The sequence below is a fragment of the Bos javanicus genome, chromosome 16 (assembly GCF_032452875.1).
Source record: "Bos javanicus breed banteng chromosome 16, ARS-OSU_banteng_1.0, whole genome shotgun sequence".
NCBI lineage: Eukaryota > Metazoa > Chordata > Mammalia > Artiodactyla > Bovidae > Bos > Bos javanicus.
The window spans coordinates 29,012,536-29,039,377 of record NC_083883.1 but is presented as its reverse complement, the minus strand read 5'-3'; the positions used below and the strand labels follow the sequence as shown (position 1 = coordinate 29,039,377).

The 26,842-nt window shown below is 37.9% G+C and overlaps 1 protein-coding gene across 2 annotated transcripts in view; it reads right to left on the bottom strand.

Annotated features, from left to right (window-relative positions):
* DNAH14 (dynein axonemal heavy chain 14) overlaps nt 1-26,842 on the bottom strand; it is a 394,303-nt gene that overhangs the window by 100,236 nt on the left and 267,225 nt on the right. For both annotated transcript variants that reach the window (XM_061382365.1, XM_061382363.1), the window contains 10 exons: nt 24,127-24,294; nt 22,865-22,957; nt 20,267-20,464; nt 17,495-17,656; nt 14,909-15,100; nt 12,882-13,063; nt 8,158-8,266; nt 6,722-6,847; nt 2,010-2,104; nt 653-812 (listed from right to left, as the gene is read on the bottom strand). In XM_061382365.1, coding sequence (XP_061238349.1) covers nt 653-812; nt 2,010-2,104; nt 6,722-6,847; nt 8,158-8,266; nt 12,882-13,063; nt 14,909-15,100; nt 17,495-17,656; nt 20,267-20,464; nt 22,865-22,957; nt 24,127-24,294 — 1,485 coding nt within the window. The remainder of the gene's footprint in view (nt 1-652; nt 813-2,009; nt 2,105-6,721; nt 6,848-8,157; nt 8,267-12,881; nt 13,064-14,908; nt 15,101-17,494; nt 17,657-20,266; nt 20,465-22,864; nt 22,958-24,126; nt 24,295-26,842) is intronic.

Here is a 26,842-nt window from a genome sequence, read left to right as displayed (position 1 = left end):
TGATTACCAGGGGTGGGGAGCTAGGGATGGTGAAAATGGGTGGAGGTGGTCAAAAGGTACAAACTTCTAGTTATAAAATAAATAAGTCCTGGAGATATAATGTACAGCATGGTGGCTATATTACTAATCCTGTATATCTAAAAGTTTCAAGGAGAGTGAATCTTGAAAGTTCTCATCACAAGAAAAAATGTTTGTAACTATGTGTGGTGATGGATATTAACTAGACTTTCTGTGGTGATTATTTTGCAATGTATACAAATATCAAAGCAGTATGCTGTACACCTAAAACTAATATAATGTTGTATATCAATTATATATCAATTAAAAAATCTCAGACACCTTTATCCATACCTTGTACTTTCATAGGGTTTTATAATCCATCCAGAAAAAAATTTCCCCCACTATTGACCTCTCCTATTTTATTATATAAACAGATCCTGAGACATGACATTTTTCTAATTTTGGTGACATATTGCTTTATCACTTCCAGAAAACCATTTACAGTTGCATATACAGCTTGCTCTCTGATCTTTTACCCTCACCATTGTCTTCCAATTCTAATGCAAGACTCCAGTGTTAATACTTCCATTGGACTTGCAGATTATAAGTATGGAATGTATCAATTATGCATTAATTAGAGATGAACTTTTACCTTCTCAGGTATGCTGTCCTTGTCAATGTTAATCAATTTTTTTAGGAAACCAGTTTCTGAAAGAAGTAACTTTGCTGTAGTCCAGTTAGGTTTCTTTTGCAGAAGAATACAAACTGCATTCATGACAGTCAGTACAAGGTAAGGAGGCCGTGTATATACTCTGTAATAAATGGTTAAATCTAATCAACTTCATAACTGAAATCAAAGATACCCTGTAAACTATCTCAAAAGATAACACACACAGATTTTTAACAAGTTTTTGGTAAGAAGATCTAATTGCCAATATATAGCTATTTCATTATTGGGTATCTTCAAAAATTTGAGTATCTTTAGAACATGGGTATCTTTGCTTTAGAAAGATGAAATGAATAACACTTAACTATGTAGAACATACAAGTTAGATGTTAATTATTTTCATTACAAAAGTATTTGCTGCAGAGTTCTTTAAAAGAAGGACCTCTCCTCTTTCATCCCAGGATTGGTTTACTGATAGCCAATTGACAGAAACAGTTGGGGTAGTTGAGAGTCAACCCTATTCCTGTAATTTGAAGGGTGCTGTAAGGTGCAACTCCCTTTAAACACATCCTCTGATTATTATTCATCCTGATCTAAAATTCCTACTCTAAAGATCACAGATAATAGAGAGTTGAGGGAGGAGGGTAGATGGGAATTTGTATCCTAAGTTATTAATGATGTAATTATTGGAACTTTGGAAGTTGCCTCTTAGCTACGTCTGAATCAGCTGACACGTGTTTGTGCATGCTAAGTCCCTTCAGTTGTGGAAACAGCAGGTGGGAAAGAGAATGGACTAAACTGTCTCTGCTGCATGTCCTAAGAATAGCAATGAAGATCATATCAAAGGCATTTCATTTGTCTGGCATTTTGAAGTGAAGTGAAATGTACATTAGCAACATCACAAGGGATAATGTTTTAAAAAAAAAAACCAAAAAATAAATAAATAAAACCAATGCATATGCAAGGAATTCAAGCATTAGGTTAGTTTTCTTTAGCTTTAGTACAAGGGCAGGGGAAAAGGCCTGCTTAATCAGAGGAAACCAGTTAGCATTAATCTTTTTTGAGCACTTGCCTTATGCCAGACTATTCTAAACATTTTACATGTTTCAACTCATCCAATCCTTTCAGCATTTATTATTACCCCAGTTGCATAGAAAAGAAGTTGAGACACAGAAAGGCTGTATACTAGAAAGCAGCAGTGCCAGAATTCCAACCCAGGAAGCTTGGTACCAGAGCCCACGATAGGTAACATGGCTTATTCTAAAAGTGGGATATAGACTTAACTTTTCCCATGTATTTTTGAGTTCTTGCAACTCAAAAGAGACTTCAGTAAATTACTCACCTTAACTCAGAGACATCAGCTTTATCCAGGGCGTTTAGAGCCACAATTGCCTTGTCGAGAGCTGGCAGTACACTTTTTAATTCATTGTCAGCTTTCTGCAATAAAGTTATAAGTCCCTAAATACATATGAATAAATATAGTTGCATACTTAAAATTTTTATATTTTTAAGTTGGAAAATGTAATGCAACATTTTTACAGTGCCCATAAGTTATGCTTCTGTATGACTTAGGGATGCACACACATGCTTGCACTGTTAGAAACATGTGTTACTGTCCTAAATTAATGTATTTTGCAATCTCTGATGAGAAGTTATCTGTGAGAAGCGAAAACATTGAGTGTTTTCTGCCTTCTGTGTTAGACTTAGTGTAGTTTTAACGTTGCCCTTTTGGGAGTGGTCCACTTAAAGATGGAATTCTAAATAATCCATCTGCCAATGCGGGAGACACCGGTTTGATCCTTGAGTCAGGAATATCCCCTAGAAGAGGAAATGGCAACCCACTCCAGTATTCTTGCCTGGAGAAGTCCATGGACAGAGGAGCCTGGCGGGCTACAGTCCGTGGGTTGCAAAGAGTTGGACACACTAAGTGACTGAACATGCCGCTTAAAGACAGATTACGGTAAAGCTGCTGCTGCTGCTAAGTCGCTTCAGTCGTGTCCGACTCTGTGCGACCCCATAGACGGCAGCCCACCAGGCTCCCCCGTCCCTGGGATTCTCCAGGCAAGAACACTGGAGTGGGTTGCCATTTCCTTCTCCAATGCATGAAAGTGAAAAGTGAAAGTGAAGTCACTCAGTCGTGTCTGACTTGTAGCAACCCCATGGACTGCAGCCTACCAGGCTCCTCCATCCATGGGATTTTCTAGGCAAGAACACTGGAGTGGGATGCCATTGCCTTCATTAGCTTCTCTGTAAAGCTAATGAAGCTTAAAACCCCTCAGCTGCACAGATCCCCTTCCAAGTTCCTGGAAGGAATTTTGCCAGTATGTGTGCAGGGTTATACATTTTTGTAAGACATGCAAAAGTAAGACATTCTATTTGCAATCAAAGAGTCGGACACGACTGAGCGACTGAACTGAACTGAAGATCAATTTCTCTTTACCCTTTTGACTGACTCTTTGTCGGGTATTCTATCATGAAAGGTGGTGCTGGAATGACTGGATATTTTTGGGATTTCGCTAACAAGCTGACTTGGGGGTTATGTTTATGTTGCTTAGAGTCACTTGTCTGTATAATTAAGTTATTACATGCTATTACAAATATGAATGACTTCTAGAAATACTTCTGTTGTCTGCTGTTCCAACTTTCCTGGTGATGTGACACTAAGGTGAAGGGCCAGAGGTCATACTATGATATAACTTGTACTTATAGTGCCCAGCATCAGAATCTTGTCTGTAGAAAATCCTTCCACTTATTAAGATAAGTAAAATTGTAAGTAGATGGTAGATCCTCATTGACACCTACTCAAAATGGAAGTTCATTCTTCCATGAATATAGTTGATAATGCAATGTACACTATTCTAAACCCATACATCCCATTTTTTGGATGAGTTATTCAACAAGAATTAATCAGGATTCATGGACTTTTCGGTAATAATTATCGTAATTTGGAAAGATGTTTTAAAATGTCTCATTGAAAGAAGTAAGAAATTACAGATTCCTTGTACAGATATATGTCAAAGGTGCCTTATTTTATAATTTTTAATTCTTATCAGATCATCTTCAGAAAACAAAGCAGTTCTAAGGACTGTTTATTTGGTTTGTATCACTTCTCTCATTGCCTGAATAATTCTGTCTTTTTAAACTGGCCAATTTCCCTCTGTTCCCTCCAGTCAGAATTCCAATAGGAACCAGTCTGGTGTAGCAGATTACCAAATGTTCAACCCTGGTCTGATCAATGGCCACCCCTAGTCAGAGAAGGCAGAGAGTGGAATTTCACATTTTTCATGTGCAAAGGTTTTTCATGGAGCAACTCCATCAATTAAAAAAAAAAATATATATATATATATTAGCTAAAACCTCAGTTGGGGGAATTATTTATGTATGTTAAATACAAAAGCTACTATCATTAGCTAATATCTCAAAGTACCACAATAAATATTTAGGCAAGGTTTATTATAAACAATAGTGAATGTGAATAGATATTTCTAATAGCCTTTTTGATAATTTCAAAATATTTTGCTTGGCTCCTTGTTAGATCTGATTAGATCATCATTAAAAACATGGCTGAAGAATAAATAGTTCATACCAGAGATACGAGCGGTATCGGCCTGCCGTCTTCTCATTCTTCGCTTGTACTTTCAGTGTTAGCATTATTTTCAATCCAAGGTTTCTCTGAGAACCCTTTTCAAGCTACCTGTCCATATTTTAATTGCTTATTTACTTCAAGCTGGATAACATAATAGGTAAATCCCCTCACTTGGACACAAATAAACTGCAGGGCTTCCTGCTGAGCATTGAGGAAATGAGGAGGCCACCGCAACCAACCCTTCCATCCTTCAGATGATCCTCTTGGAGGCCACATGCATTTCTGATATGGGTTGAATGAGTTTTATTCATTGTAACCAGAAGAACCAGACTACCTATTTTCTTAAGGGACCCTCTGTCTTTGCACTTCACTTAATAGTACCTTGCATGTAGTAGGTATTAATATAAATATTTTCTGGGAAAAAAATGAAAAACAGGCAAAGTTGGAACAGAGACAGGGATCAAGACCATCTCCATGGAAAAGAAATGCAAAAAAGCAAAATGGCTGTCTGGGGAGGCCTTGCAAATAGCTGTGAAAAGAAGAGAAGCGAAAAGCAAAGGAGCAAAGGACACATATAAGCATGTGAATGCAGAGTTCCAAAGAATAGCAAGAAGAGATAAGAAAGCCTTCCTCAGCGATCAATGCAAAGAAATAGAGGAAAACAACAGAATGGGAAAGACTAGAGATTTCTTCAAGAAAATTAGAGATACCAAGGGAACATTTCATGCAAAGATGGGCTCGATAAAGGACAGAAATGGTAGGGACCTAACAGAAGCAGAAGATATTAAAAAGAGGTGGCAAGAATACACAGAAGAACTGTACAAAAAAGATCTTCATGACCAAGATAATCACGATGGTATGATCACTCACCTAGAGCCAGACATCCTGGAATGTGAAGTCAAGTGGGCCTTAAACAAAGCTAGTGGAGGTGATGGAATTCCAACTGAGCTATTTCAAATCCTGAAAGATGATGCTGTGAAAGTGCTGCACTCAATATGCCAGCACATTTGGAAAACTCAGCAGTGGCCACAGGACTGGAAAAGGTCAGTTTTCATTCCAATCCCAAAGAAAGGCAATGCCAAAGAATGCTCAGACTACCGCACAATTGAACTCATCTCACACACTAGTAAAGTAATGCTCAAAATTCTCCAAACCAGGCTTCAGCAATATGTGAACCATGAACTTCCAGATATTCAAGCTGGTTTTAGAAAAGGCAGAGGAACCAGAGATCAAATTGCCAACATCCACTGGATCATGGAAAAAGCAAGAGAGTTCCAGAAAAACATCTATTTCTGCTTTATTGACTGTGCCAAAGTCTTTGAGTGTGTGGATCACAATAAACTGTGGAAAATTCTTCAAGAGATGAGAATACCAGACCACCTGACCTGCCTCTTGAGAAACCTATATGCAGGTCAGAAAGCAACAGTTAGAACTGGACATGGAACAACAGACTGGTTCCAAATAGGAAAAGGAGTACATCAAGGCTGTATATTGTCACCCTGCTTATTTAACTTATATGCAGAGTACATCATGAGAAACACTGGGCTGGAAGAAGCATAAGCTGGAATCAAGATTGCTGGGAGAAATATCAATAACCTCAGATATGCAGATGACACCACCCTAATGGCAGAAAGTGAAGAGGAACTCAAAAGCCTCTTGATGAAAGTGAAAGTGGAGAGTGAAAAAGTTGGCTTAAAGCTCAACATTCAGAAAATGAAGATCATGGCATCTGGTCCCATCACTTCATGGTAAATAGATGGGGAAACAGTGGAAACAGTGTCAGACTTTATTTTTTTGGGCTCCTAAATCACTGCAGATGGTGACTGCAGCCATGAAATTAAAAGACGCTTACTCTTTGGAAGAAAAGTTATGACCAACCTAGATAGCATATTGAAAAGCAGAGACATTACTTTGCCAACAAAGGTCCATCTAGTCAAGGTTATGGTTTTTCCAGTAGTCATGCATATATGCGAGAGTTGGACTGTGAAGAAGGCTGAGCGCCAAAGAACGGATGCTTTTGAACTGTGGTGTCGGAGAAGACTCTTGAGAGTCCCTTGGACTGCAAGGAGATCCAACCAGTCCATTCTGAAGGAGATCAACCCTGGGTGTTCTTTGGAAGGAATGATGCTGAAGCTGAAACTCCAGTACTTTGGCCACCTCATGCGAAGAGTTGACTCATTGGAAAAGACTCTGATGCTGGGAGGGATTTGGGGCAGGAGGAGAAGGGGACGACAGAGGATGAGATGGCTGGATGGCATCACTGACTCGATGGACCTGAGTTTGAGTGAACTCTGGGAGTTGGTGATGGACAGGGAGGCCTGGAGTGCTGAGATTCATGGGGTCACAAAGAGTCGGACACGACTGAGTGACTGAACTGAACTGAACTGAGCCTGACTTTAAAATTTTTGGGGTAGGAAACAATTTTGCAAATCTCTAAGTGACTTTCATTGAGTATATTTTAATTTTACCTGAGCATACTCTTCTACGATTCTTACTTCTTCTGCCATGATTTCTTCATCCTGTTTAACAAGCATCTGAACTTTCTCAACCACTTGGGAATCTTTCTGTAGTTTTTCCATTAGGATTTCTTTCTCCTAATGAACCAAACAACTCTTCTTAAAATAAGTTTTAAGAGACATGATATCTTTTTAAAAAGAGAAATCAAATAGCTTATTTCATTCTTACAGAATTTGTCAAATCACCTCAAAATATATTTGTTTAATAGACTAATAAAAATGATTACAACAAATATAATTTCATAAAATTATAATTTCATACAAATATAATTTCATACAATTTCATACATATAAAGATTGATGATGAGTAATGATTTTTAGAATACTTGGCCAACTGCAAGTTATCACAGTGCATTTCAGATGTATTTAAGTAATAACTGCAGATTTTTCTATTTCTTTTATAATTAGGTAAATACTTATAATTGGCTTCCCAGGTGGGTCAGTATTAAAGAATGCAGCTGCCAATGCAGGAGATGTGGATTGGATCCCTGGGGAAGGAAGATCCCCTGGAGGAAGAAATGGCAACCCACTCCAGTATTCTTGCCTGGAAAATTCCATGGACAGAGGAGTCTGGTGTTCTACAGTCCATGGGGTCACAAAGAGTCAGACACAACTGAGCGACTGAGCACATGATAATATCAATTATCACATTTAATTATTAGAATATAATAATGGCTGAGTAATACGCCATTACATATAGGTACCACATCTTTTTTTATCCAGTCATCTGTCGATGGATATCTACGTTGCTTCCATGTCCTACTGTAAATAGTGTTGCAATGAACATTGGGGTACATGAGTCTTTTTGAGTTACTGTTTTCTCAGGGTATATGTCCAGTAGTAGAATTGCTGGGTCATATGGCAATTTGCACAGATGTAGGCACAAGGCAATTCCCTGCCTTGTGGACACAGGGCAGGAAGGAGAGGGTGGGACGAACTGAAAGAGCAGCAGTGACGTACAGACACTACCACATACAGAATAGACAGTGGGAAGCTGCTGCATAGCACAGGGAGCTCAGCTTGGTGCTGTGATGACCTAGAGGGTTGGAATGGGGCTGGGTGTGAGGGAGGTCCCAGAAGGAGGGTATATATGTACACATATGGCTGAATCATGTGGTTGTATAGCAGAAACTAACACGATATTATAAACCAATTATATTTCAATAAAAATAAATTAAAAAAGACAATGATGTTACTACTTTGCTATTGTGTTGTTACTGCTTTCCTCATTTTACAGATAAGGAAACTAAGACTAAGAGAGGTTGCACAGCTGCATGGTAATAAAGCTGAAGTTCTAACCCATGTTTGTCACGTATCAGCTTCTGCTTTCAAACACCATTCCATGTTAAACCATAAAATTTAAAAAAGAGATCAAAAATCAAACACACCTTTGTTTTTTGTTCTATTTGAGGGCCAAGAATCAAGAGCTCCTCCTGCATATCTGTGACTAGAGCAGTTGTTTCCAGGATCTTGGATAGGCCCATATGGAAACGTTCCCTGAAGGGAAAGAAAGTATTAAGAGAGCATTTTGTTGTTGTTCAGTTGCTCAGTCATGTCCAACTCTCTGCGACCCCATGGACTGCAGCACACCAGGCTTCTCTGTCCTTCACTATCTCCTGGAGTTTGTTCAAATTCATATCCATTGAGTCAATGACCCAAGCATCTCATCCTGTCATTCCCTTTTCTCTCCTCATGCCCTCAGTCTTTCCCAGCATCAGGGTCTTTTCCAATGAGTCAGCTCTTTGCATCAATTAAGAAAGTATAGATATAACAAAATAATAGCCAAGCAAGATTCACTGTAATCATGGACTGGAGGACCACATAGTAAAGAGGCCCATTCTCCCCAAAATGATATATAGGTTTCCTGTCTGAATCTCAGTAAAAAAAAATGTTTTTTATGTATAGATGTGCTTATTCTAAAATTTATATGGAAAGGCAAATGAACTAAGGTAATTAAAATAATTTTGAAAAAAAAGAATAAAGTGGGTGGAATTATTCTATCTGATTGTAAGACTGATTACATAGTGACAGTAATCAAGATTATATTGGTATTGGCAGAGAGATAGATATGAAGATTGACGGAACAGATAGAGAAGACAAAAGTAAACCCACACAAGTACACCTAACTCAGTTTTGACAAAGGTGCAAAAGCAAGAGAGGAAGATAAGGTTTTTCAACCAATGGTGCTGGGGCATCAGTTACATCAGATGAACTGTAACCTAACCTTACACCTCATGTTTATGCAAAAATTAACTTGAAATGGACCATAGAATTAAATGTAAAACTATACTACTTTCAGAAGAAAATATAGGAAAAAGTGATCAGGATCTAGGGTTTGGTGAAGAGTTCTTAGACACGAGAAGCATAATTTATAAAAGAAAAAAAATCATAAATTGGACTTCATCAAAAATTAGGACCCTTTTCTCTGTGAAAGGGAGAATGAAAATACAAGTTACCAACTGGAATAAGATACTTGTAATCCACATATCTGACAAAGGACTTATTTTAGAATATATAAAGAATTCCCAAACTAACAATGAAAAACTTGAACAATTTAGAAAATGTGGAAAAGATATGAAGAGACATTAAATTGAAAAGGATATATGGATGGCAAAGAAGGGCATGAAAAGATATTCAGCATCACTAACCATTAAGGTGTAAATTAAGATCACAATGTCATATAATTACATACTTATTAAAATAGTCAATATACAAAATAGTGACAATACCAAATGCTCTCAAGCATGCAGAGGAACTGACTCTCCCATACATAATTTATAAAACTACAAAAAATAGTACAGTCATTTTGAGTAACAATTTGATATTTTCTTCATAGGTCAGAGGACCTAACAGTTACACTCTTGCCATTTATCCTGGAGAAATAGAAATTTGTATCTGCCCAGAAACCTGTACAGAGATATATTCATAATAACTCCAAATTAGAATCAGCCCAAATTCCTTCAACGGTTAGACAAATTGTGGTACACCCATAGGGACTATTACTTTAGCAATAAAATGGAATAAACTCATGATACATGCAATAGCTTAGATCCCAGAGGCATTATGTTGAGTGAAAGCACTATCGCTCTCTGTATGTGAACAATAAAAACGGAGAAATGCAGAACAGATTAGCAGTTGCAAGGTATTTGGAACAGGAGGAGGAAAAGAGTGGGAGTGACTGTGAAGAGGGTAGCAGTAGGGCAATCTTTGTGGTGATGAACTCCTTCTATATCTTGCTTGCTGTTGTGGTTATACAAATTGCTACAAATGATAAAGTTGAATGGCATGGAACTATAAACACACATTGTACCAATGACAGTTTTCCGGTTTTGATGTTGTACTACAGTCATGTAAAATGTGAGCACGAGAGAAACTGAGTAAGAGGTACTTTGGACCTCTCTGTACTATTTTTGTAACTTCCTGTGAATCTAATAACGTCCAAAACAAATTTTCTTTTTAAATAAGAAACAATAAGATAAGTTTGAAATTTTTTCATTTATCTATTCACTAGAATAAAAAACTGAAAATATACATTTGTATGGAATAAAATAAATGAAAGATTTAAATAAGAAGACTACTAAGCTATTGGTCCACAAAATTTTAGTTCTAAGACAGGGAATAAATTCCATAGAGCATTTTCTAAAAATTGAATATATGGTTTCTATTTCTTGGGCTTTCATAATCTATGAGAACATCATCATCCATACCCTTTAAATTGTGAATTACACAGATATTTTTGATATTTTATTTTTTATCTAGCTCTAGGATAGGTCCTCAAAAGTCTCATGTGGATTACCACATTAGCTTTCAAGTCTTGTTTTTATTTTTTGTCTCTCTCCAATTTATTCTCCATACCAGAGTGATCTTCCTAAAATAAGTCTATTTATACTATTTACTTATTTAAAGAGTTGTTATTTGTTGTGTGTTGTGTACATCAGACATTGCGCTTAGCATTTAATTTGTAAACATATGACCCCCTAGAAACAGGTGATATTAAAAATATAATGGACTCTAAGGGAAAACTAAAGAAACACAGACAACTGAAACTAAGCTCCCAATGAAGCGCACTCTTATGACAGGTAATCTGGGCTTTAAAAGTGATTATTTCCCAAAAGGGTATCTCCCACTGAAACAGGATGCTAAATGTTTTGGGGGTGGAGAAGAGGCGCGGACTGGCTGTTAAGAGACCCAAAGCACATAATTAACCCTTCCCTTCCCTTTTTTCCTGTCCCATATCTATCCCTGGGAAACTTCTTACTGGATTTGTAAGAAGTAAAGAAGAGCTATGAAGTTGGGACTTATCACCTGGTGCTTCTTTTTACCAAATAGTTATACTTGATGGCTATAAGCGCTATTGGATATTGATGATAATGATCATGCACATAAGGGGATAACTTATGGTAATCCTGATTACACATCAGGGGGGTAAGGAGATGTTCTACAATAGTTCAAGGTAATAAGGAAGAAACTATTGAGCAACTTAAGGATGTACAATGTGGGTAAGACATGGGGAAGACTGTGGATGAAGTGATTGTGACAGACACTGCTCATACCAATCATGACTGCGAATGGAGAGCAACAACCCTGGATGGTGGGAAGGGGACACCTTAAAACCTGGAGGTTGGAGGTAGAAGGAAGTTCCATTAATTCCTTATAACTCTTGTCTATAGGGCATCTGGCCAATTTACCCAGCCTGTGGCCATCATACTCAATTTAATCACCAACCAACAAAAGGCTTAATCCATGGACTTTCAGAAGCATTTTAGGAGCTGCTAACCCAGAGGAGTGAATGGCCTTTATGTAAAACAATGGAACAAGATTAACCTTTTGAACTAATAGGATTGTTTTCACAGACTGTAGCAACTGTTGTACAATTGATGTTGAATGTACCACTCAAAGTTGTTGACAAAAAATAAATGAGATTCTGATACCATGTGGGTAAAATGCTGCTGCTGAGGTTGGTACTGCTTCTGTAAATGTCAGGTCTATACTCGTGCACCACATACAAACTAGTTTAAACTCTCAAGCATGAGTGGTGGTGAAAATTTTCATTGCCCTGGGCTTCCAGCTGGCCAATAAAGGCAGAGTATGGGCAAATGCCAATTATTGACACATTTGGATCAATAACAATTTTAACTGGCTTGGCTCAAGATACGAAATCTGTCTGTGGTCTGTCCTCCAAGTGGCAGTCATCATGGCCATTCTCACCCAATGTTGTCCAAGAATGGATTTGGTCTAAGTCCCTATCAGTGCATTTAACTGGGGTATCTGATAGAGTGGGCTGTTCTTTTTCAGCTGGATAAATGACAGGTTGGAGGATAGAGCTGTAAAGGAATGCCTTCACATGGTACCCTGGCAACTTTTTATGCCTTCATATAGGTCACACAGGAGAAGGTTTAACTACAACTGAGATAAGTCTGTGATCCTTCTGGAACATGAGAGCATGGAATGCTTGTGAGCAGATGCTATAAGACTATTTCCCACTGTCTTTATCTTCTGGGAGGCTGCCATGAGATTGTTTCTCAACGACTCTAGAGTTCTGATTAGATATGAGACTTTCTACCTCAGGTTTCCTCCCCCCACCCTTCCCAGGTCCAGCTGAAGGTTCTAAAACTGCGGAGCTGCAGCATGCCATGGATTTCTCAGCAACAGGGCATCCCACTATCAGTGTTGTAGTTGGGAAGAGTCCCTGGAGAAGGAAAGAGCAACCCACTCCAGTACTCTTGCCTGGAGAATCCCATGGACAGAGGAGCCTGGTGGCTACAGTCCATGGGGTCCCAAAGAGTTGGACACAACTGAGTGACTTCCACTTTCATTTCATGGGATAAGGGACATTGGGAATGGCAATGCTGGTTACTCTTGTTTTCAATGTCCATGTCTGACTCTAATAGTCTATTGCTTCTTCACTGGCAGAATCTGTCAGCCTTGCCTTTACAGGGGCAACCTGTGAATGACCACAGGGGAGATAGACACCTACCTCTTAAGATCTTCTGTAGCTTTTGCTCTTTTCCTTCCAATGAAAAGGTGGATTTGGGTTCACTTGCATTTGTATCCCTTTTCACAAATAAGAGCACAAGTCACAAATATATCTGACTTGGTCTCAAAGTCTTACCTCTTCTTTTGCATTTTCTTCTCTCGGGACTTCAAAATGTGGACAAATGTATCCATGAACCGCAAGTAGTTATTGGGAGTGATATAATAACGCCTTCTAGTTGTTTGAAAGTATTTTATGTTCAACTCTTTTATGCTTCTGTGGATTTGGACACATGTTGGAACTAGTCTTTCTTTTAAGTTCTGAAAAATAGTAATTTCTAAGAATTAAGAGAAAGCAGTCTAAATACACACACAAAAGAAAATTGACAATGCAAATACATTTGTCATTTCTGAGATGTAGAGACACAGAAAAAGGGTTTGGATGAATGGGACTAAAAATACATGAGTTTTAGTGGTTAGGATGAGCTTAGAGTGGAAAAGACAAAAAGAAAAAAGGTTAACAATAAATGACATCTCAGCTAGGTTTTTCCCTTATTTCTGCTGCAGCACTCCAAGGATTTAGGGTACACTGTCAATGGCCAAGGTTTATAGTGCTTTATCTCTTATCTTCCTTTCTTTAAAGTAGGTTATTGATAGCAAGATACCCAATTTTCATGAGTAAAATAAAGCTAGAAAAATGTAAGGACTTAAAGGATGTATAGTCAGCCCTCTGTATCTGTGGGTTCTGCACACACAGATTCAAACGACCACTGAAAATACTTCTTAAATATTCCAGAAAGTTTCCAAAAGCAACATATGAATTTCTCTTGTGCTGGCAACTATTTACATAGTATTTGCATTGTATTTACAATTATTTACATATACTTACAATGTATTAGGTATTACAAGTAATTTAGAGATGATTTAAAATATAGAATGTGCACATATTATGGGTAAATGCTATACTATTTTATATAAGGGATTTGAGCATCCAGGGCTTCCCTCATAGCTCACTTCGCAAAGAATCTGCCTGCAATGCAGGACACCCTGCTTCGATTCCTAGGCTGGGAAGATCCTCTGGAGAAGGGATAGGCTACCCAGTCCAGTATTCTTGGGCGCCCCTTGTGGCTCAGCTGGTAAAGAATCCACCTGCAATACAGGAGATGTGGGTTTGATCCCTGGATTGGGACGATCCCTTGGAGAAGGGAAACGCTACCCATTCCAGTATTCTGGCCTGGAGAATTCCATGGACTGTATAGTCCATAGGGTTTCAAAGAGTCAGGCACGACTGAGTGACTTTCACTTTCATTTGAGCATCCTGATTTTGGTATTTTGCAGGGTTTGGGGGAGGGGGCTGGAACCGTTCCTTATGGAAATCAATGGATCAATCATTGTAGAGATACAGGTAGGCAAAACTAGAGTAGAAAGAGTGTCCTCTTTGCTTACCTTCAGAGAGAATCTGACTTGAACATAATTTAGTCCTGTTTACGCATCTCCAGTCCACCAAGCCTAGTTAAACCGGTCACTCTTAACTCAGCTGCAATTTCTTGCTGGTTCCACCCTGAATCTACCCCTTATTGGCCTTTGCTTTCCTTGAACACTTGGAGAGGTAAGGTTGTAAGCCCCTTTCTAGGCCCCACAGAGTTTCAGGCCTCTCTGAATTTGCAACTTCTTTTGCCAACATCTCTCGGGATCTTCATTTGAATCACTCTAGAACAGATTCTTACTGACTTGTGGCTTATGAGTTCTGAGGTAATTTTGCGTGTGGCTTGTGCTCTCATTTCTTTGTAGTTGTGTTGCTGTAACCAACCCAGTGAAATTCACAAGAAGAACACAGAAGGTTGCAGTATCCTTACCAGAGCATGCAAAATGGAGGTGGTTTACCTTTGTGGAAATCTGCTGTCTACCATGAGAGCAGAACAGTGAAGAGACCCCAGCAGTGAGGAATCTCGGCATCATTGAGACAGGGTGAATTAGGGGGCAAAAGAGATGAGGAGTTGATAAAGAGTCAAGACAAACACTTGACTTATTTCATAATTTTGCCCAGAACTGCCTCTCTTTGCCCACCTAAGGTTCATTGTCATTCAGAGATGTAGTGTTGTTGGATTCTGATAATAAATTGAAATCTTCACTTGCATTAGATTTCTTTAAAGGGGTTATATTTACCTCTCTGTTCTTGATATCCACTTTTTCTCTTAAGAAAGTGTCAGCTACAATCAGCAGAGCTTCTTCCGGCCACTTCTCATACCAATCAACTGTGCAGGAGCTGATCAGGGAAGGATATAGTCTACAGTTTTGGTGAAAGTTAGGTCTTGTAGGGCTCATGGTCATAAGAATATTAAGATTTTTATGTATTCTCTGAAAATTAATAAAAATATAATTTGTTTAAATGCAATCCACTTCTTTGAAGAAAATATTATATGGAAAATTCCATTTAAAATTTGTTTCAATTTTTTCCTTAATGGGGGGAGTACCTATCAATCATGTACTGAGTATCTGTCATAAATCAGAGTCCTTCCAGGGGAAACTACAAGCTTAACAGAGCCCTTCTGAGGAAAGGAGGCAGGTTCTGTTCTAGAGGACCTCACCCTCTTGGCTTCAGCTGGATGGACTGGGTAGGGGAGTCACTGGACTCAGAGCATTCCTTGTATAAACCATCCTTTATAAGGGGATCTGGTGCTAGAACTCTATTCAGTAGGGCAGTTTGTATCAGATGGTGATGAGTCTGTCTATTTAACTGTTTCCTCTGGAGTGGTGTGCATTTAAGACTCACAGAAACTCAAAGAAAGAAACAGATGAATTAAAGCTAAAAGAGATGCAGAGAATCAGAACAATGTTATGTACATAACACCTCAGAGATACTAATAAACTCCTACAGCTGAAGGATTACAGCCAAGTAGTATTAGATTCTACATAATTTTTCAGGTCCTAGGCAAAGTGCTAGTTTCAAAGAAGTTTGCCTGCATCCTTGCCCCACCTAAAACCTGGTTGTGTTGTTGCTGTTCTTGGCTTCTTGGAAGGACTGACCACAGGGTACAGATTCCTTCCTCATTGCCTACATCACTTTATGATAAAACCACATTATTGAAAGCAGCTTCAGTGAGTCAATGGTCCATCTAACTCAAAGGGTTCAACTTGTACAAAGTGATAATATCTTTGAGTATCAGGCAACCTATTTTGCCAAATAAGAGTGGTAAAGCTGAAGGAAGACTAAAGGGTAAGATTTTCCCCCTCCTGCTTGTCTTTAAAATTTTTATAAAAACAAATGCAACTCAATGCAAAATTCACAAAATACAGAAATCTTTAAATTGAAAATGAAATTGCATGTGTGCTTAGTTGTGTCCTACTCTTCGTGACCCCATGGACTGTAGCCCACTAGGCTCTTGTGTCCATGGACATTTTCCAGGCAAGAATACTGGAGTGGGTTGTCATTTCCCACTCCAGGGCATCTTCCTGACCCAAGGGTTGAAATTTGTCTCTTGTGTCTCCTGCACTGGTGGGCATATTCTTTACTGAGCCACCTGGGAAAACCCACAAAATGAAATTACCTCTCTTTGCTTTGCCCATTTGCAAACTCCTACTTGAAGATATCCAACAGTTTAAAATGTGTTTTCACTATTTATTATTACTGTAAAAAACCTCACATCATTTTTGAAAGTATGGCATATATATAAAATTAAAATTGATTTCTACTTGGGATTCTTATTTTTTATTTCTGGAGGGCACTATTCGCCACACTCTAAATCAGAATTTATTTTCCTTTTCCACTCACAATCTATTGGGTAAACCAATTTTGTAAAGAAGTGCTAGAGTGCCACAAGTTTTCAGGATAACTCCTGTCCTTCTTTCTACTGCAGCATTTTAAAATACAACTCAATTCAAACATCCATTTATATTATACTGTTCTCTTACAATTGTGGATTCCACTCCCAGAATTTTTTACATGTTTTTGTTGTGCAAGATCACTAAGTATCTGCTGAGGAAGGGATGGTGGTTCAGTTCAATTTTCAAATGTCTCCATAAAAGATAGAAACTGACTTGAGAAATAAGTTGGCCTGTGGTACTTTACCAGTGAACATTTTGGCTTGGGTAATCATATCTATCTGTTCACTCAGCCACTGGTCATTCATCATGTCTTAAAGACACAGAATGCCTAGTTAATTTGTCCAGTTGATATCTCTCATCAAGCTGATTCTTTCACAGCAAGCTCACTGCCGAGTTCATTCTGAATATTACCTGCTCTACCTGGATAACCCATAACCTCCTGGACAGTTCTAGGGCTTTTTAGGGGGATGAGGAATTCTTGTTTCTTTCCTTTCCAGGCTTGTTACCAGCATACAACTGAAATAAAAAAAAACTTCATTGGCTAGAAATGGATCACAGGGTGTGAAATAATCTTGGGATCTTATTTCTCTTATTGCCTCAAGCTATTATTATTTTTTTAAGTCATTGTTAGCCAGTCAGTCCCAGATTCTTGCTCATGTTTGTCCTGCCTATGGTGTGTCTGTGTATAAGGATGGCAGTCATTATTATAGGTTTAAACACTCATGTAAAAAACCAAAGAAATTATCCAACTTGAAATTCATGTACAGAATTATAAACACAGTCTATTTTTTAATGCAGACCTTTATGTTCATTGCAGCATTATTTTCAACAAATAGCGGACACTAGCATAAAATTTTGTGAAATTTGAACATGGTCTGTTTTCAATTTAATATGACAATTTGATAAAGGCAATCCACAAAAACGTACCTTTTGGAAGAACAAAAGTAAAGCTTGCCTATTATCGACATAACCAGACTGTTCGGCAAGAGCTCTAAGCTTGAGGGCAATCGCATCCAGCTCTTCATTTTCAAACAAGTCAGGTATTTTCCCCAAATTAATAATGCTGTTCAAATCTTCCATAAATAACTCCTTAGGCAAAACATACATTTAATCAGGAATGAGTAAATTGGGCATGTATTCTACTCTGGACAAAGCTAATCGAGAAAGCAATAGTGTTTCAGGAGAACTTAGATCAAAAAAATAACTTCTTTTAATGTGAGCCCATCAAAAACATTTTTTTCTGAGTCAAAATAAGCTTTATCTATTCATTCATTTATTCAAACATTAGGGAAACAGATTTGGTACCGACAGCATGCCAAACACTGCGCTGTGCATGGGGAAGAGGCGCGGGAGGAGTGGGTGCGATGATTAAGTTGAGCAGGGACTCTGCTTCACAGAGTTTATAGCAGTTCTCAGTATCTCTACTTTTGTGTTTGAATACTACACAAACTATTAGAAATCACATGGTCAAAAGCTTATTTTAACCAAGAACATCTCTATAAAGGGTTCCAAAGTGAATGGGAAGGTAACAGAGGAGAAGCAGCAATGAAAGAAATTCTACCAGAGGAGTAATAAAAAAAAGTATGAGCACTTTGGTTTTTAGAATAAATCCAAGCTTTCTTTTAACAAAAAAGCATTATTAGCATTATCAGTGCCTCAAGATACAGTATTCTTTAACCACCCACAGGGACCTGGTATTTCAGCCCAGTTGAGAAAGGGCAGAGAACTCGGGGGCTGCGTCCAAGAGAGGCCAACAGAGGTGACATGGGGCTAACTGCTTTCCTGTCTCACCCAAGACATGATGGAGAGCCACCAAAGATTTATTAAGTACTCTGATTATTGCCTACTTGTTGAGAGTCTAGCTAAATTACCCCATAGTACTATTGCTTCAGCACCCATTTTGTTTGGCCAAGCAGCCTGCTGGGGGATTTAAACTGACATTATACCTCTCATGGATGCACACGCCTTAGATACCAACCCACAGAGTTAAAAGCAAATGTAAATTCTGATATGACTTCCCAACAGCCCTTGTGTCAAGTCTTCCCTGCTTCCCAGAGCCTTCCCTATATGTGCTCCTTAGATAAGACCCCCATGGAACTTACCCTTGTTGGGTTTGAATTGACCAATCTGGCCCTAGCCTGGAAACTCCAAAAGCACTGCAAAGCACTGTACCCCCAATCAAGGCGTGTGCCCTGGTCCTACCTCTCTCTCTCTCTCTCTCTGCACTTTGCCTTGACTTCCCATCGGTTCCCTCAAAGCATGCTGTGTACCTCCTGCAGAACCTGAGTAATAAACTTCTTTTTCAGATTCTCTTGTCTTTTGTTAAACTGTAGCTCACCATCTGGTACCCTGCACTTAACAAATGTTAACAAACTTAACAAAGTCATAACATCATTTTTTTGGATTCATGTGGAAAGCAATGATGTGGCTAGAAAAAGTCTGGAAAGGAGATGCAATAACCTTAAAGTTCTGCATAACATGGAAAGTGAAAGTGAAAGTCGCTCTGCTATGACCGACTCTGCAATTCCACGGGCTATACAGTCTATGGAATTTTCCAGGTCAGAATACTGGAGTGGGTAGCCATTCCCTTCTCCAGCAGATCTTCCCAACCTAGGGATCGGACCCAGGTCTCCCGCATTGCAAGCGGATTCTTGACCAGCTGAGCCACCAGGGAAACCCCTGAATAACACAGGAGCCATGTTCAATTCAGCTTTGACAGTGGATTTCTGAAAAAATAGTTTCTTAAATTAGAATGATACATTCTTGGCAGGGGAGAAACTACATCTTCTGAAATCTAGCAAGTGTCTGGCAGAAACCTCAACCTGATCAAGGAGCAGAATATTCAAATTTGGGAAGGGGAGAATATATAGTTAAAGCAGAAAAACTGGATATTATGGAGAAAAGCAGATATGACATGGCTCTTGGATTTACTTTCAAAATATGACATGAAAAACAAACAGACACATACAACTCTAGGGAGAGAGGCCCAGTATCAGGAGAAAAAATAAAATGGGAGTTTGAAACAATACTAATAACTATCCACCTCTGGATCATAGATAATAAACAATATTCCCTTGAAATTTTGCCACAAAGAAGTACATACAATCTGAGGTGGTATTCCTAATTATGCTTTGGCTGTGGAAGGGTATAACTTATACAAAAGAATAGATTTTTTAAAAGTTGAGCGATTAACATTTTTTGCTTACATATAAATAAGGCATAAGCTGCAAAGAAAGGTCTTGGCTTTGGTGAAACTTGAGCAGAAGGATAAAGAACAGAAACAGAAGCCTCAAACTCTGTGAGAGCACATTGTAGATTTCATGATCAGACAGTGGATACAGATGAAAGGGCTATTTTTAAAAGACAGATTATAAAACTGGTTTTAATGTAAAATGGATGACTTTAGTTACACAGATAAATTACTTCCAAGTAGTCAGTTTAAATTATAGAAACAGAAAATTCTTTTATTGTGGTACTTATGTATAACTATATACAGAATGATTGTAAATTCATAAACTCTATAGGCTATGATTGGATAAGCATGAAAAATAATGAAAAGAATTGATATGGCAGGTTAATAGGACCATAGATAAATATTTTCTTTCCAAATATTAAATTTGGAGGGTTCCACTGTGCCACCTGGGAATACCCCACATAAATATTAAACTTTAGCAAATAATAAAAACAAAAAGTACTTACTTGATCTAGGTTCAAATTACTAACTATCAAAGCAGAGGGGTTGCCTTCTAATCCTGCTTGCATAAACACTTTTTTGAAATCTTCTTTGAATTCTAAGTAGGCATAATTGTGAGATAAAGGCACCCTGTATATTTTATGTTCTGCCAAATAACAGGCCAGAGTCGCACAAGTTTCTTTTCCACATCCATCTATTCCAATCTTGGGAAGAAAAAAAAAATAGAAATTTTATTAAACAGAAATAAAAAGTTTTCTACTTAGATGTGCTAGAAAGTTAGTAAAACTACCTAAGACTATTTTAAAATGCTTTGATAAACACATGAAACATAAAGTATTTTATCAAAATCTTATAAGGCACTCAAACACTTTCAATATTTTAATCTTTTCTCTTCACAGCCTCTTGAACTACATGAAATAACTGCACTGAAAATAGCATAGATAGGCTTATAAAATCACTGCAATGTGACTATCAACATTTGAGTCTTCATTTGTAAGGATTCAAAAAAGTCTTTTTCCATTTACTGTGGGCAATAACACTCAAGAAGTGCTCTTTGGGAATGATGATAAAGTTTTACCCTTTTAAAACAGTTTATTAAGGTGCACACTACAGACTACAGACTATACCTGTTTTAAGTGCACAATTACATGATTTTTAGTAAATTTACAGAGTTATGAAACCATCACCACAATCCATTTTTAGAGTACTTCTATCATTCCCCAAATATCCCTCAAGCTTATTTGTAGTCAATCCTGTTTCTAATCTCCAGTCCCAGGCAACCATTAATAGGCTTTTTTTCTCTATAGATCTGCCTTTGTTGGACATGCCCTATGAATGAAATCATACAGTAAGAAGTCTTTTGCATCTGACTTCTCAGTTAGCATGATGGTTTTGAGGTTCTCTGTGCTGTAGTGTGCATCAGCAGTTCATTCCTTTTCCATTAATGGATTCGGGGATGTTAAACCAAACATACATTCCTAGAATAAAACTCACTTGGCCATGATATATAATATTCATATGTTGTTACATTCAGTTTGCTGATATTTCATTAAAAAATTAACAACTATATTCACAGTGATATTGGTATGTAGTTCTCTTTTTTCATGATGTCTATACAGTTTTGGTATCAGGGTGGTACTGGTCTCATAGATTAGCTGGGAAGTATTCCTTCTTCTATTTTCTGGAAGAGTTATAAAGGACTGATTTAATTTTTCCTTAAATGTTAGAATTCTCTAGTGAAGCCATTTGGCCCTAGGCTTTTCTTTGTGGGAAATTTAAAAATTCCTAATTCAATCTTTTTATTAGTTATGTAAGTACAGATTTTATATTTCTTCAGTTCAGTAATTTATGTCTTTCGAGGAAGGTGTACATTTCATCAAGGTGTATTAAATACTTGATCTTAATAGTTGGAGTGTTCTTGCCTTTTTTCTCTTGATTATCCTCTCTAAAGATTTGCCAGTTTTGTTGATCTTTTCAAAGAATCTTTTTTTTTTTGTTTATTTTCATTGATATTCTCTATTGTTTTTCTATTCTTTACTATCTTCTCTCATCTTTTCTCTCATATAACTTCCTCTTTGGGCTTAGTTTTCTTTTCTTTTGTAGTTTTGTAAGGTGGAAACTTAGGTTATTTACTTGAGATTTGTACACACTACCATATGTAAAATGGATAACCAATAAGGACCTACTATATAGCACAGGGAACTCTACTCAATCTCATGTGGCAGCGTGGATGGGAGGGGACTTTGGGGGAGAATGGACATATGTATGTGTAAGGCTGGGTCCCTCTGCTATCCACTTGAAACTATCTCAACATTGTTGATCAGCTATACTCCAATATAAAATAAAATATAGGCATTTGTAGCAGTAATTTTCCCTCGAAGCACTGCTTTAGGTATGTTGTGTTTTGTTTGTTTGTTTGTTTTTTGTTTTGGTATGTTGTGTTTTTGTTTTCATTCACCTCAAAGCATTTTCTAATTTCTCTTGTGATTTCTTCTTTTACCCATTGGTTACTTAGGAATGTATTATAAAGGTTCTGCATATTTGTGAATACTCCAAATTTCTTCCTGTTATTGATTCCAGTAGTAATTCTTTTGTGATCTGAGAACATAATTTGAATGACTAAATTAAACAGTCATAATAATGTGACATATCATTGGTTGAATACGTTGGATTTTATTTAGCCTTCTGAAAGCTTTTCTCTATTTAAGGTATTGGCGGAATTTCCAAGAATTTAACTCTCATTTGCCTTCATGAGCAGTAAAATTTTGTGCAACGACTCATTTTTCTAAATAAATATTCAAGGAATTGTATTATTTTTGAAGTCAAGATTCACCCGCACAGACACTGTATTAATACTGAAGATATGCTAGAGATGGTGCCAGACCCACCACTGTTTTTACACATTAAATGCCTTCCAAAAACAAATAGCTGGTGAACTTTTAGGCACTTTTGAGAGGACAAGGATCTTGTCATACAAGTCAATGAATATGAGCTTTCATAAACAGAAAGTGTGCAAAAATTAAATTTCTGTAAGCAGAATTTTTATTGAATTTCCTTAATTTTTATTTTGCATACTAAAAAATTTGAAAAATTTAAATTCTTACCAGTAACATATGACTTCCTGATTGTCGAAGGATCCTTGTAGCTCTTGCAATGTGTTCTATGGCTTCCTTGAAAAATACCAAGGAATTAGAAATCTACCAGGGGAAACAAACAAACAAAAAAAAATAGAGTGATTATAGGCATAGAAAAATTAAGTGTTCATTGTGGTTTTACATATAAGATATAGAAGTGAGAACGACTAATCTGGTAATCCAATAATTTAGACCCAATAAAGTAGTTTATATTTATGGAAAAGAGGTGTGCACAATGAGAACTGTCCTTTTGCCAATATTCTGATGAGCAAGATTGGGAGGCGGGCATAGGCTTGAGGGAAGAGAATGAAGGGGAGAGCAGCAATATCCAGGCTGATTTTCTATTTCTCTGTCTTGGGGTAGAACAAGCCTCAAGGAATCCGTGTATGGTATCTGATTTTGTTGGTGTCTATGTTCCAAATCACCTTTGCTCATAACTGTAATGGGAATGTAGTTTCCCATTGGACTTCCTGGTGCCTCAGATGGTAAAGAATCCTCCTGCAGTGCGGGAAACCTGGATTGGATTCCTGGGTTGGGAAGATCCCGTGGAGAAGGACATGGCAACCCATTCCAGTATTCTTGCCTGGAGAATCCCTATGGATAGAGGAGCCTACAGGGCTACCTACAGTTCATGGGTCGCAAAGAGTCGGACACGACTGAGTGACTAAGCACAGCATAATGCGAAAGACTGTGAATTATTCCCAGCTATATTGTTGCTACTTGTTGCCACACCCTCTCTTGCATTTAATTCCCTTAACTTTAATAATTCAACATTTTACCACTTCAGTTGTGCACCTTTTATTTAAATGAGGCAAAATAAGATGAACCTATACTTCTACTGGACTGCACTAAAATTTGAGGGTGCATTTTTTGATCTCTCTCGCTCTTATACATACACACACATCTCAAAAATATTTGATTTTACATACACATATACATATGTGTACTGTTAGTCGCTCAGTCGTGTCTGACGTTTTGCAATCCCATGGACTGTAGCCCACCAGGCCCCTCTGTCCATGGGGATTTTCCAGGCAAGAATACTGGAGTGAGTTCCCATTTCCTTCTCCAGGGGATCTTCCCAACTCAGGGAACGAACCTGAGTCTTCTGCATTGGCAGGCAGATTCTTTACTGATTGAGCTACCAGGGAAGCCTGTATATATGTGTGTGCATATATATATATATATATTTGAAAATAGTATTCCTTAGATTTTTGTATAGTATATGTCTCTACCTCCAAAGACGCTGAATTCAACTTCATTTGGAATTCAGTAAGTACTTCGGCAAGTTTATTATAGTCATTGGTATACTGATAGGTCTTCTTTTTATGAGATTTGTTTACATCCAAGAAATCCACAAATATAATTGGGTCATTTATCAGTTTTTCTTTGGTCCATTGGATCTATTGTAAGGTGATTGAATAGAAATTGTTAATAGCACAATTTTACTTATTATCAAGACTAAAACAATGTACTTGTATCAGAGAAGTTCTTAGCACAGTAGGTCTAGGTCTTGGGGGTTCTTAACCTTTTTTTGTGCCATGGATCCCCTTCTGACAGTGAAACCTGTGGACTCCTCATAAGAATAACATTTTAAACACATATAGTAAAATGCAAGGGTTGCAAAGGAAACCAAATACACTGAAATACAGTTCTGTTTAAGAACTCTGAGAATCTACAGTCTCTAGGTTAAGAACTGCTGCTGTGGGAATAACATGTTGACACCACGAGGTCTCACCAACAATCTGAAAAACAGAATCTTTCCCTAGTCAATTGTTAATCACCACCATAGATTTGCAAGCTTCCATATTTGCTTTCTTGGTTCACTTGACAAATCCTTGCCTGTCTTTCAGACCAAGTTCGTGGGCTAACCCCTTCTTTGAAGTCTGACCATTTCCGTCTTCCTAAAACTGAGATAAAATTATTCTTTCTTCTTTTGTCCTACTATGGTGGTGTGTGGATGGGCCTGTTACAGTGCTTACAGAAATGTATTGCAACTGTTAGGTTGTAAGGTGCTTGGAGGCAGGGCTTACATTAGTTCTAAGGAGGTTTTAGAACTTACCTCAGTTGATGTCTGGCCCTGGAAATTCTTAATAGGCTCTCAGAAGGTGTTTGTTTAAGCAAAAGACTAAAGGAAGGTCGAGGGACAATATGACATGATGGTTAAGAGAATATCTGAAGTCAGATAGCCAGGACTTCACCACTTAACTAACTATGCAACCTTGGGTAAATTCTTAATCTCACCTTGTCTCCGTTTCTTCATTTGTAAAATGAGGATTATAACAGGACTTAAATCACAGAGATGTTATGAAGATTTAATTGAGTAATGATGGGTAAAGCTTTTAAAACAGTGCCTGGCACATTGTAAGTGTTAACTGTTATTAGAGCTATCACATTTTACTATTTAAAAAGTCAACCAGTCAAACAACTGACTAAATGGAATTGTATAAACCCAAATTCTTACAGGAATAATTTACATCCTTAAATTTTTAAAGTAGGTTTGGGTAATAGTTCTTTAATTTGGGGGTACTGTAGCTGTTCTTACTGTCTGTGGGACTAACTCCTACTAGGGAAAGACCTGTCTCTAAGTATTTGCTTACTCATTTTCTGCTACCTCTACATCTATTCTTTGGTCTAGCAAAGTCTTAAAACTAAATTGCAGTTGGAATGTATAAGGCAAGAATTTAGATTCTTCTCCCAGGACAGAAATAAGCTCTCTTTAGATAGTTATTTTAGCAAAGCCTCTGCATTCCTTCCTTCATTCCTTTATCTATTCATTCATCCCAGATGTATTTATCAAGTACCAGCTAGGGGTAAGGGAGGATGTTAAACTCTGGAGATTTAGGTGAGGATAACAATTAACGATTTTGTTCTCATGGAACTCATTGGTTAGAGAAAGAGATAGGCAATTACATTCTAATTAGTTCTATGGATAGGAAAACCCCATAGTCCTATGACAATACAAAGACATTTAACCTGGAAAGAATGTGATTTAGGCTAGAGAAAAGCATCAGGAAAGGAAGCATAAGCTGAATCTTGAAGGATGGTCAGGAGTGAGCCAAGGGAAGGGACCTATATGAATAAAGGAAGAGACAAGAGAGACCATTCTGCACTGGCCAAAGTATGAGGTGAGGGGCTCAAATTTCTGACATGGATGGAGGCTTGAATGATAGTATCAATACTGAGGTAGGGGACACCAGGGAGGCGGCATCAGGGTAGTACATAGCGTGCAGTAAAGGAAGACTGGATATGGTTTTGCAAACGGTTTTTCATGTTGAGAATGAAGTACCCAGAGTAATATGAGACAGATTTAGAAGTCAAGCCAAGGTCTAAATATAGCATTCAGGCTCTTTCTGCCAAACCACCAGCCTGTCTTTGAACAGTAGATATAAGATCTGGTCCTTTTTAATACAATGATAGCTTACATTTACTGGGCACTTATGTGTAAGAAACTGTTGTAAACACTTTACACAAGTTAGTGCCATTAATTCTCACCACAGTCCTATGAAGTAGGTACAATTACTACCTTTTCATTAGAGATGAGGGAACCGAAACACAGAGGGGTCACTTGCTACAGGTTTCATAGCTCATAAATGGAAGGGTTGGGCTTTGAACTTGGGCAGAGCCTGTGTTTGTAACCTCTGTATTCAACTGCTTCTCAGGTTGTTAGGGAAGGAAAGTGAGAAAAGAAAGGACTGGAGATTCTACTGCCTGTGTGAAGGAAAGTAGGAGTAAGATGAGTGTGAAGCATCACCAAAGAGTAGCCCCAAAGAGGGACAAGAAGAACTGCACACTGGGTAGAGCCCTGAGAAATTCTGGATAAGCAGATGGAGCTGTTGGTGGATGTGGAGATAGCTGCTTAGTGAAAATGTTATTTTACCAGATGTTTAAAAAGTTGGAGGGCAGAAGTGTTATGGATTAACATGAATGATGATACCAAGAAGGGTCTAG